We start from the raw sequence: 12574 nt of genomic DNA on the forward strand, positions 1-12574 counted from the left end.
GGGGAGAGACAGAGGTGGGGCTGGGGGATAGTAAGTGCTTAACTAATACCGTTATAATAATAATAATAATAATAATAAATAATTGAATGAATGAATGAATGAATGAATGAATGAACGAATGACAGAGACAGAGGTGGGGGTGGGGGGGGAGCGCGACCCCTCGCGGTACGGTTTGGCCGTCCGTGCGGGGGGGGCGTTAGTGCGCCCCCTGGCGGCCCGTCCGTCCGTCCGTCCGGGCCCCCCCGCGCCCCCGGGCCCGGTGGTCTGGCCCGCGCGGTTCCCCCGCTGCCCGGCGGCGGCGCTGTCGCGGCCCCTCGCCGCCCCCCCCCACCCCGCCGCGGCGGTGGTGCGTCCCGGCGGTGTCGGGGGCGGTGTGTGTGCGTGTGTGTGTGTGGGTGTGTGGGCGTCGGGCATGCGCAGAGCGGCGTCCCGGCGGAAGATGGCGGCGGAGCGGGACCACAGGGAGCCCAAGGAGAAGGAGAAGGAGCGGGGACAGCAGCCGCCGCCGGCGCAGCAGCCGGCGCCGCCGGCGCAGCAGCAGGGGGCGGCGAAGCACGACGGGCGGGTGAAGATCGGGCACTACATCCTGGGCGACACGCTGGGCGTCGGCACCTTCGGGAAGGTCAAGGGTGAGAGGACCGGGCCCCCCGCGCCCCCCCGCCCCGGACGCCGGCGCGCGCGCTGCACGCACACACACACACGCGCGCGCACACACACACACACACACACACACCCCGCCCCTCCCCCACCCCCTCACTCCCACACGCCAACACCCCCTCACACACACACACACACACACTCACCGCACACCCCACACCCGCGCACACACAAAAACACGCACACGCTCCCTCCCACCCACACATACACACCGTCACACACACACGCACCCCCCCACTCACACTCATACGCACCCACGTGCCAACACCCCCCCACTCACACACCCCACACCCACCCGCGTACACACACACACACACACACACGCTCCTCCCCCTCAACCCCCACACCCTCACTTACACCCACACATACACACCGTCACACCCACACACACGCGCACGCCCCCTCACTCACACTCACACTGATACACACACCCACACACCAACATCCCCCCTCACACATACAAGCACTCACCCCCTCACCCCCTCACCCCCCCCACACGCGCACACCCCCTCACTCACACTCACACACATACACCCACGTACCAACACCTCACACTCACTCACACCCCACACCGTCACACCCCCCCCACCCCCCCACACCCTCTCTCACACCCACTCACACATACGCGCGCACCCCCCCCCACTCACACTCATACACACACGCACCCCACACCCTCACACACACAAACACACCCCCCTCACCCCCCACACACGCGCACACCCCCCTCACTCACACTCACACACACATACACCCACGCACCAACACCTCACACTCACTCACACCCCACACCCTCACACCCCCTCACACACACCCCACCCCCCTCTCACACCCTCACTCACACCCACTCACACATACGCGCGCACCCCCCCCTCACACTCATACACACACGCACCCCACACCCTCACACACACAAACACACCCCCCCCTCACACACACACCTCCAGCGCTTAGAACGGTGCTTGGCGCGTAGTAAGCGCGTAACAAATAATAATAATAATAACGGCATTTATTAAGCGCTTACTAGGTGCCAAGCACGGTTTTAAGCGCCGGGGGAGATGGAAGGTTCTCCAGTTGTCCCAGGTGGGGCTCCCAGTCTTCATCCCCATTTTCCAGAGGAGGGAACCGGGGCCCAGAGAAGTGAAGCGACTTGCCCAGAGTCACCCAGCTGACAGGCGGCGGAGGCGGGATTCGAACCCGCGACCTCCGACTCCCAAGCCCGGGCTGTCCCCACCGAGCCACGCTGCTTGTCTACCAAATGCCATCATTATTCTGGTTATCATTATTCTCTCCTCCTCCGCCCCCCCCCGCCCCCACAACACACATCCCTCTCACCCCCCCCACCCCCCCCTCCCCCGGCCGGAGGGCGGAGGCCGGAGCTCGGTCGCTATGGCAACTGCCGGGGCGGGGCCGGCGTCCGGCTGGGGAGCGCCCTCTCCTCTCTCCCCTCTCTCCTTCTCCTCTCTCCCTCTCCCCCTCTCTCTCCCTCTCCCTCTCTCCGCCTCCCTCCCTCCCTCCCCCCCCCGCCCCCGGCCCGTGCCTGTCCCCGCCCCTGTCCCCGTCCCCGGGTTCGGGGTGGGCCCAATGTGGAGGGGCTCACACACATCATCCCCCCCGCCGCCGCCGCCCCCGTCCCTAACGCTCCCAGTCACCGCCCCCCAACGCCAACGCCGCCGCCTCACTATACTAACACTCTCCATTCCCCTTACCTGCCCTTGGCCCCGCCTTAACATTCCTCTTCCCATCCCTTCCCTTCTCTCTTCCCTTCCTTTCCCCTTCCTTTCCCTTCCCCATCCCTTCCCTTCTCTCTTCCCTTCCTTTCCCCTTCCTTTCCCTTCCCCTTCCCCTTCCCTTCCTTTCCCCTTCGTTTCCATTCCCCTTCCCCTCCCCTTCCTTTCCATTCCCCTTCCCTTCCCTCTTCCCTTCCCTCGTCCTTTCCCTTCCCTCATCCCTTCCCTTCCCTCTAACCTTTCCTTCCCCCTTCCCTCTTCCCTCTTCCCTTCCCTCTTCCCTTCCCCCTTCTCTCTTCTCTCTTCCCTTCCCTCTTCCCTTCCCCCTTCTCTCTTCCCTTCCCTCTTCCCTTCCCTCTTCCCTTCCCCCTTCCCTTCCCCCTTCTCTCTTCTCTCTTCCCTTCCCTCTTCCCTCTTCTCTCTTCCTTTCCCTCCCCTTTTCCCTTCCCTCTTCCCTTCCCCCTTCCCTCTTCCCTTCCTTCTTCCCTTCCCTCTTCCCTTCCCTCTTCCCTTCCCTCTTCCCTTCCCCCTTCCCTTCCCCCTTCCCTTCCCCCTTCCCTTCCCCCTTCCCTCTTCCCTTCCCTCTTCCCTTCCCTCTTCCCTTCCCTCCCCTCTTCTCTTCCCTTCCCTCTTCCCTTCCCTCCCCCTTCCCCCTTCCCTTCCCCCTTTCCTTCCCCCTTTCCTTCCCCCTTCCCTTCCCCCTTTCCTTCCCCCTTCCCTTCCCCTTCCCTTCCCCCTTCCCTTCCCCTTTCCTTCCCCCTTCCCTTCCCCCTTCCCTTCCCCCTTCCCTTCCCTCTTCCCTTCCCCCTTCCCTTCCCTCTTCCCTTCCCCCCTCCCTTCCCCCCACCTTCCCCCCTTCCCTCTCTCCCCCCCCCCCCACCCTCCCCCAGGCCTCTCCATTTGCTGTTGCCCATCTACTCTGACCTGCCAAAAGATGCATGCCAGCCGGCAGGATAACGCCCCTTTCCCACCTCAGGATAATGCCCAGTCTGCAGCGTGAGCCTCTCCAGATCCAGTCAGTCCATCGATCCAACCATCCTATTTATTGAGCACTTAGTACTGGGTGCGGAGCACTGTAGTAAGCCCTGGGGAGAGTACAACACAATGCACCGGGCAGGGACAGTCCCTGCCCACAGTGAGCTGACGGTCTAGAGGGGGAGGCGGACATCGGTAGAAACAAACAAATTACGGATATGGACGTGAGTGCCGTGCGGCAGGAGGGGGTGAATGAAGGGAACGGGAGAAGAGGAAAGGCCGACTTAATCCGGGAGGCCCCTTGGAGGAGATGTGCCTTCTATAAAGCTTTGAACGGGGGAGAGTCAGTGGTAGTTGGTCTACACTGCGGTGGCCCTCCAGCCCAAGGGGGAATACCGGCCCCTTCCACGCGGGTATGAACCGTCATGGTTAACTTTGTGCATTAAACTTGTTTCGTTTGCTAGAAATATACTTATGATGTGTATCTGTTCAATCAGCGGTAGTATTCATTCATTCATTCAATTGTATTGAGTGCTTACTGTGTGCAGAGCACTCTACTAAGCGCTTGAGAAGTACAGGTTGGCAACATATAGAGACGGTCCCTACCCAGCAGTGGGCTCACAGTCTAGAAGGGGGAGACAGACAACAAAACAAAACATGTAGACGGGTCAAAATTGTCAGAGTCCCTGTCCGAAATGGGGTGTATTAGCTTTCTTTTATGATCAACCGCCAAAGGATAGGCTCAACATGACAACTAGAAAAGACTGGAGTCTTCATCTGAAAAATAAGGAAGAATGCACAGCATTTTCTTTCTAATTTCAGAATAATGATAACAATAATAATGATAGTGGTATTTGCTCAGCGAGTACTATGTCTCTGGCACTGTACTAAGCGCTGGGGTGGGTACAAGCAAATCGGGTTGGACCCAGTCCCTGTCCCACCTGGGGCTCATAGTCTCAATCCCCGTTTTACAGATGAGGGAACTGAGGCCTAGAGAAGTGAAGTGACTTGGCCAGGGTCACACAGCATGGCCCCGCATTACTGACCAGAGTACTTATCGAACGCCTGTGGCGTGCACAGCATGCTTCTGAGGGGCTGGGAGGGCAGAACAGTGCTTTGCACATAGTAAGCGCTTAACAAATGCCATTATTATTATTATAAAAGAAGGAGTAGATTTGATCTCTGTCCCCGTGGAAATTAGTTACGGTGCAGCAATGTAAATTTGGTAGGAGAAAGTAATAGAGTGTAGAGGTGTATAAAGAAGGTCCCTGGAAAGCGTGTTTTGAGTAAGGGAGTGGGGATGAGTACCCGTGTGCTTAGGTGGTGAGAATGGGTTGAGATGGTAGTTCAGTCAATCGTTTTTATTAACAATAATAATGGTATTTTTGTAAAAGTGCTTACTATGTTCCAGGCATTGTACTGAGCGCTAGGGCACCGTGTTTGTGGGGAGGTGTCTGGGGCAATGAAAAAGGACTTAGGGCAGATCTGGAGGTCGGCTTTGACGACGGGGAGAACGGTGGCCTGCCGGATGAGGAAGGGGAAGGGTAGAGCGTGGGGCCAGAGGGTCCCCGCGGGAGAGGAGAAGAAGGCCCAGGGAGTAGACCGGTTTCAGAGGAAGGAAGCATCAGAGCTGGGGTGGAGTGGAAGCAAAGAGGACCCGAGTTCTAATCCCGGCTCCACCCCTCATCTGCTCTGTGACCATGGGTGAGTCACTTTACTTCCCTGTGCCTCAGTTCCCTCCGTGGGAATTAAGACTCTGAGCCCCATGGGAGACACAGACTGGATCCAACCCGATTGTCCCGCCTCTACTCCAGCGCATAGCTCAGGGCCTGGCCCGTAGAAGTAAGTGCTTAACGGAGACCATTAAAAAAAGAGGGGATCGTGGAATGACTGTCTAAAATGCCGCGAGGACCGGAGGGTTTTGAGGTGATGCGCACAGCGCGGTGTTGGAGGAAGACAACACAAACGGCAAGCGGAGCGAGCTGTGGACCGGAGAAGGGAGAGACTGGCAGCGGGGAAGTGAGCCAAGAGGGTGATGCAGGAGTCGGGTTGGCTTCTGACACGGTGCCTGGACCGGTGTGGTGGTTGCCGGCATGTTAGAGGATGGGGCAGATTTGGAAACTGGCGTGGGGGAAGAGCCAGCAGGACTGGAGAAGTCAAGTTTAATATCAAGGTGGCAGACTTGAGAGGTGGGGAGGATGCAGGACTGGAGAAGTCAAGTGTAATATCAAGGTGGCAGACTTGAGAGATGGGGAGGATGGCGGTGAGGGTGGCGGGTATCTCAGCGTCTTCCAAGATCCTCAGTTAATCGTTTTCCGGGGGAAGAAGGAGCCCTGAACTGGCACCTGGGGAAATTTTAGGGTGGTGAAAGACCCAGTTCCTTCCCTCTAGGAGTTTACAGATTCAGTGTGCTGAAGAATATTGCATTCCTTATATTTATGTAAGGGTTTTCTCTTTTTTAACTGTCTTTCACATCATCCCTCTCATTCTGTCCTCACCTCATCCTGGGGAGGTAAGCAGTGACAGGAATTTATCTCCATAATAATAATAATAATAACGATGGTACTTGAGCGCTTACTGTGCGACAGGCACTGTACTAAGTGCTGGGATGGATATAGGCCAGTCGAGTGGGACACAGTCCCCCTCCCACGTGGGGCTTGCCGTCTCAGTCCCTGTTTGACAGAAGAGGGAACTGAGGCACCGAGAAGTTAAGCGACTTGCTCATAGTCACACAGCTGACAATTGGCAGAGCTGGGATTTGAACCCATGACCTCTGACTCCAAAGCCCGTGCTCTTTCCACTGAGCCACGCTGCTTCTCTGCCCTGGCCCCTATGCCACGCCACGCTGAGAGAACCGATGGCATAAGAGTAGGACCCCCAGCTACTGATTGCCCGCCCTGGGCTTTTTCCTCTCGGCCATATTGACTCCACCACTCCTTCTGGATGTACAGTCCTCTTGACGGTAAGCCCGTCGCGGGCAGGGAGAGAGCTTACCAACTCTGTTGTATTCTCCCAAGCGCTTAGTATAAGTGCTCATTCATTCACTCAGTCATACTGAGCACTTACTGGGTGCAAAGCACTGTAGTAAGTGCTTGGGAGAGTACAGTATATCGAGCCCATATCGAGCTCACAGTTTCTTAATAATAATGATGATATTTTGTTCACTCATTCATTCATTCAATCGTATTGATTGAGCGCTTACTGTGTGCAGAGCACTGTACTAAGCGCTTGGGAAGTACAAGTTGGCAACAGATAGAGATGGTCCCTACCCAACAGCGGGCTCACAGTCTAGAAGGGGCTCACACTGTTCTAAACGCTGAGGGTAAATACAAGGTAATCAGGTTGTCCCACCTGGGGCTCACAGTCTTAATCTCCATTTTACAGATGTAATTTATAATAATAATCATGATGGCATTTAAGTGCTTACTATGTGCCAAGCACTGTTCTAAACACTGGGGTAGACACCAGGCAATCAGGTTGTCCCATGTGCCGCTCACAGTCTTAATCCCCATTTTACAGATGAGGTCACTGAGGCCCAGTGAAGTGACTTGCCCAAAGTCACACAGCTGACAAGTGGCAGAGCCGGGATTAGAACCCACAACCTCTGACTCCCAAGCCTGGGCTCTGTCCACTGAGCCACGCTTTTTCTCTTCAGTGCTCAGTAAATACCATGGATGGTGACGGTGATGATCTGTTAACCCCAGCAATGTTTTTGGGTTACTATCATGTTGGTATCAGTCTTTTAGACTGTGAGCCCACTGTTGGGTAGGGACTGTCCCTATATGTTGCCAATTTGTACTTCCCAAGCGCTTAGTACAGTGCTCTGCACACAGTAAGCACTCAATAAATACGATTGATGATGATGATGGTAGGAAGGATAGTCATATGTTCAAGTTTTTATTTTTTTTTAAACTAGAAGCACGTTGTTTTCACGGGAAAAACTGCATATCATCCTTATAATTAAAGATCTGACCATGTTCACTAACTCCGGACACTCTTTCTGCCCCAAGGTGTGTGATTCTGCACAACTTATACGTTTATTTCATTTTTCCAAAGTATTTGGTATTGCTGGAGTTCAGGAAAACCTTAATTGTTCAAGAGCTTTTTTTTTTTTTTTTGAGGAGGCCATACCTCAACAATAATCTATTCTGTTCATTTTACATATTACAAGTGGTTTGAGGAAATTTGCCTGAAAAACCTACACGTTGGGCTGCCGTGGGCTAAATCCACAGAATTTTCCGATGGTCATCTGGAGGCTAGCGAGAAAAACCTCCCTTCTTGTGGCCCTGCTGAGTCAGAGACCTGGAAAATTGCTGTAACTCAAAGGGAGATAATGTTTCAAACCACTTGTAAGAGACCAGTTGGATACTGCGGGGTAAAATCCGCAAACGTCAGTGTGGGACGACAACACATTAGGGTGAGCGTGTCCTAGGTCGGTAATTCATGCCTGAGACCGATTTTGAAGTTACAGTTTTTTAATCGGTGGTGACTAAGCAACGCTTCAGTCCCGGTACAGTGCCAGATAACAAAACTTTGAGCGGGTTTGTTTGGCTCTGCCGAGGGGAATTCACATCCCCGTTTGTGAACGGCTTATCGGCACTTGGAAGAAATGCCCGAGAACAAAAGTGTACATATCATCAATTGTGATTTTTCTTTACCGTAGCTGGGTTAATGCCAGCATCAGCCTCAGATACGGATCTCACCGGGAGATTTAGGGCGAGCTAGGTAGAGGAGACAGCTCGGTTTTTTTTTATATCAGTCGAGCGGATCTGAAGCCAAGCGAGTGGATGGACAGGAGAGTGGAGTATGGGGTCTTGTGAGCCAGGTGATAAGTCACAGCCAGGAAGTTGAGCTAATATTCACCTTTTCTCCCTGCTCAAAGGTTTCATCGTGAAGTGTGTCAGGAATCTGCTTGGGCAGGAATGAATCGGGGAATGAGAAGAGGTGCGGTTTCAGCTGGGAGGGTTGGGGTACCGGTTAGTTGTTAAGGCGTTTTTGAATTAGATCTGAGGTTGGAAGACTTGGGCGGATCTTATTACGGATGTACAGAGGCAACGGCAGTATCTCCTCTGCGAACTCATGGTGCGGTTTAGCCCGGAGCTGCCCAGGGTGGCCAAAAAAAATAAATAAATCTCTTTTTAGGATGTCACTTTTTGAGCCAAAAGCGGCATCTCGACTGTTAAGGCAGTGGTATGGCATTCAACCCTTATTGTGGGTCTCAAAAAAAGGGCCATTCCTTAAAATCGGCCGCTGAGAAATTTTCCGTAGCCTTGCTTTGCCCTTGTTTTTGAAGCCGATTACCACGAAGGTGGGCACCGATCAGGGTGTGGGAAGAGTGGGTTTCTTGTCCGGGGGCTTTCCCTGCCCAGAACCCGGCAAGGCCCAAAGTTCCCAGGAGGAATCAATTCATTAACGATAGCATTTAGTAAGCTCTTACTATGCTCCAAGCACTGTTCTAAGCTCGGGGGTAGGTACAAGCTGTTCATTCATTCATTCAATCGTATTTATTGAGCGCTTTCTGTGTGCAGAGCACTGTACTAAGCACTTGGGAAGTACAGGTTGGCAACACATAGAGACGGTCCCTACCCAACAACGGGCTCACAGTCTAGAAGGGGGAGACAGACAACAAAACAAAACATATTAACAAAGCAAAATAAATAGGATAGTAAATATGTACAAGTAAAATAGAGTAATCAATCTGTACAAACATATATACAGGTGCTGTGGGGAGGAGAAGGAGGTAGAGCGGGGGGGATGGGGAGGGGGAGAGGAAGGAGGGGGCTCAGTCTGGAAAGGCTTCCTGGAGGAGGTGAGCTCTCAGTAGAACTTTGAAGGGAGGAAGAGAGCGAGCTTGGCGGATGGGCGGAGGGAGGGCATTTCAGGCCCGGGGGAGGACGTGGGCCGGGGGTCGACGGCGGGATGGGCGAGAACGAGGCCCAGTGAGGAGGTTAGTGGCAGAGGAGCGAAGGGTGCGGGCTGGGCTGGAGAAGGAAAGAAGGGAGGTGAGGTAGGAGGGGGCGAAGGGATGGACAGCCTTGAAGCCCAGGGTGAGGAGTTTCTGCCTGATGCGTAGGTTGATTGGTAGCCACTGGAGATTTTTGAGGAGGGGAGTAATATGCCCAGAGCGTTTCTGCACAAAGGTGATCCGGGCAGCAGCGTGAAATATAGATTGAAGTGGGGAGAGACAAGGGGATGGGAGATCAGAGAGGAGGCTGATGCAGTAGTCCAGTCAGGATAGCATGAGAGATTGAACCAGCAGGGTAGCGGTTTGGATGGAGAGGAAAGGGCGGATCTTGGCGATGTTGCGGAGGTGAGACCGGCAGGTTTTGGTGACGGATCGGATGTGAGGGGTGAACGAGAGAGCGGAGTCGAGGATGACACCAAGGTTGCGGGCTTGTGAGACGGGAAGGATGGTAGTGCTTGTTCTCTATAGTCCTCTCTCTAGCCAGCTGTAATAATAATAATAATAATAATTATGGTATTTGTTAAGGGCGCCATTCCATTGTCCAAGCTGTTCCTCTGGCCTGGAACGCCCTCCCTCCTTCCCTTCCCCCAAGTCCAAAAGACCAGAGCTCTCCCTAATCAATCAGTCCATCAATGGTATTTATTGAGCTCTTATTCTGTGCAGAGCTCTGTACTAAGCGTATGGCAGAGTACCGATACAACAGAGTTGGACACATTCCCTGCCACCCCCGTATCCAAAACCCTCCTGAAACCCCACCTCCTCCAACAAGCCTTCCCACATTAATTTGGACAAACCCGCCCGTTACTTCCGGCACTTATGAACTTATTTATACCTCTCCCCAGTGCGTACGTTTCTTCAGTTACTTTAATTTACTCTTAAATCTTTTAATGCCTCTACCCCATTTGAGTGAAAACTCCTTCTTAATGGTATTGATAATAATGATCGTGGTATTTGCTAAGCTTGGGTTTGCATCCTTTATTCACCCAACTCTTAAATCCCCCAGCAGTAATGTGCAGATCCCTAATTTATATACGTTAATGTATGCTGTCTCCTCCTCTAGACTATGGGCTCCTTGTGGGCGGGGAGCCTGTTTACCAACACTGTTATATCATATATAGTCCCGAGCACTTAGTACAGTGGTTTGCACACAGTAAGTGCTCAATAAATCTGCTTGACTGATGAAGCGCTTACTATGTGCCAAACACTGTATTAAACATGGGGTAAAGACTAAATAGGGTGGACACCTAATGCTTCAAGGAGGTAAGGGAACGGGTGTTTAATCCCCATTTTCCAGACGAGGGAACTGAGGCCCAGAGTAGTGTAGTGACTTGCCCAAGATCACACAGCAGATAAATGACAGAGCCTGGGATTAGGACCCACATGCTCTCGCTCCCAGACCTGTGCTCGTCTCACTCGGCCCCACCGCTCTTCAGGCGCAGGGATTCATTCGCTCGATCGTATTTATCGAGCGCTTACTGTGTGTAGAGCACTGTATTAAGCGCTTGGGAAAGTACAGTGCATCAATAAACAGACACATTCCCTGCCCACATTGAGCTTACAATTGGGGGAGTGGAGTGAGACAGACTTCAGTATAAATAAATCACGTGACTTCTCTCTTTTCTAATTCCCGTGCAATTAGTGCCTTGCATTGAACCCAGAGGATGCTGAATAAACAGTACTGCTGCCATTTCTAGTCACGCAGATTGATTTCCGCACCGCTTCTACATCTGTAACGCACTTACAGTTGTGTGAGAATATTCAGCCGAGACCCTGGAAAGCATCTCGGGTTTTGGTAACTTCCCAGGTCCGAGTCTCCTGAATCTACCCCAGTGCCCAGCAAGGTGTAACAGCCGCTTAATACAGCCGGTTATTTTATAATCATGTGTGGGCATGCAAAGGAAGTGCAGAGAAGCAGTGTGGCCTCATGAATAGAGCACGGCCCTGGGAGTCAAAAGGATCCGGGTTCTAATTCCGACTCTACCACTTGTCTGCTGGGTGACCTTGGGCAAGTCACCTCACTTCTCTTGTCCTCAGTTACCTCGTTGGTAAAATGAGGATTAAGAGTGTTAGCCCCCTGTGGGACGTGGACTATGTCCAACCCAATTAGCTTGTATAATAATAATAATAATAATATTGATGATGGCATTTGTTAAGCGCTTACAATGTGCGCTTACACTGTTCTTGTATCTACCTCAGCCTTTAGTACAGTGCCTGGCACATAGTAAGCGCTTAACAAATGCCATAAAAGAAGGAAGTGTTTTGGTTAGAAAGAAAATACCCTCCCTATCCTATATGTGTTTTTACAATTTATATTTGAATTTTGAGTTGAGAGAGTGGAAATTTCGGTGGCATTGAGACTTTGCCTCCAAAGGATGTTGGTCTTAGATAACTGCTGTTTTAGATAAATGTTATGCCACAAAGGAAGGAAATCATAACTGGTGGTCATTATTAGGAGACTTCCTTGGGGGGACGTTTATCTCTGGAAGTCAAACCTTTTTTTTCTTTTTTTTTTTGAGGTCACCAGTATTGTATGTAGGTTAAGGAAGAAGTCTCTAAAGCCCAGGTGGGTTTGTTTGGAGTTGAGTGCGGTTCCTTCTTTTGCTTTTCCCCATAAATATTTCTGTTAAGCGATTGCTTTATTAAGCCGCTTACTGACACGTTTGGAATCCTTTTTACTATTTTTGATGGGTCGGTTTTTTTTTTATTTGAGGGTGGAATGTTTTCCTTGTATTGTTATAGTTTTTAAGACAGGGTTGATTTCATTGTCTGACTTCCCTTTTAGATTGTGAGCTCTTAAAAGACAGGGGTCTACGTACTTAACTCTATTCCCCCAAGCACTAACTACCGAAAAGCAGAGTGGTCTAGTGGGTAGAGCCCAGGCCTGGGAGTTAGAGGATGTGGGTTTTAATCCCATCTCTGCCACACGTCTGCTGTGTGACTTTGGACAAGTCTCTGTGCCTCAGTTACCTCATCTGTAAAATGGGGAGCCCCTCTGTGAGCCCCTTGTGGGACATGGACTGTATCCAACCTGGTTATCGTTTATCTACTTCAGTGCTTAGTAATAATAATAATAATTTTGGTGGTTGTTAAGCACTTACTATGTGCCAAGCACTGTTCTAATCGCTGGGGGAGATACAAGGTGATCAGGTTGTCCCACGAGGGGCTCACAGTCTTAATCCCATTTTACAGATGAGGTAACTGAGGCACAGAGAAGTGAAGTGACTTGCCCAGAGTCACACAGATTAGAACC

The 12574-nt window shown here is 52.1% G+C and overlaps 1 protein-coding gene across 2 annotated transcripts in view; it reads left to right on the top strand.

The window, feature by feature from the left end:
• The first annotated feature begins 386 nt into the window (after positions 1-386).
• The window catches only part of PRKAA1 (protein kinase AMP-activated catalytic subunit alpha 1), a 47630-nt gene continuing 35442 nt past the window's right edge, over positions 387-12574 (top strand). The window contains exon 1 of one of the 2 annotated variants that reach the window (XM_038743557.1): positions 387-629. In XM_038743557.1, the coding sequence (XP_038599485.1) occupies positions 413-629 (217 nt within the window). In that variant the 5' untranslated portion in view covers positions 387-412. Of the gene's footprint in view, positions 630-1911; positions 1930-12574 lie in introns of those variants that run through there. The other variant, XM_038743558.1, reaches the window with a different exon arrangement.

The sequence above is a fragment of the Tachyglossus aculeatus genome, chromosome 3 (assembly GCF_015852505.1).
Source record: "Tachyglossus aculeatus isolate mTacAcu1 chromosome 3, mTacAcu1.pri, whole genome shotgun sequence".
Taxonomy (NCBI): Eukaryota; Metazoa; Chordata; class Mammalia; order Monotremata; family Tachyglossidae; genus Tachyglossus; species Tachyglossus aculeatus.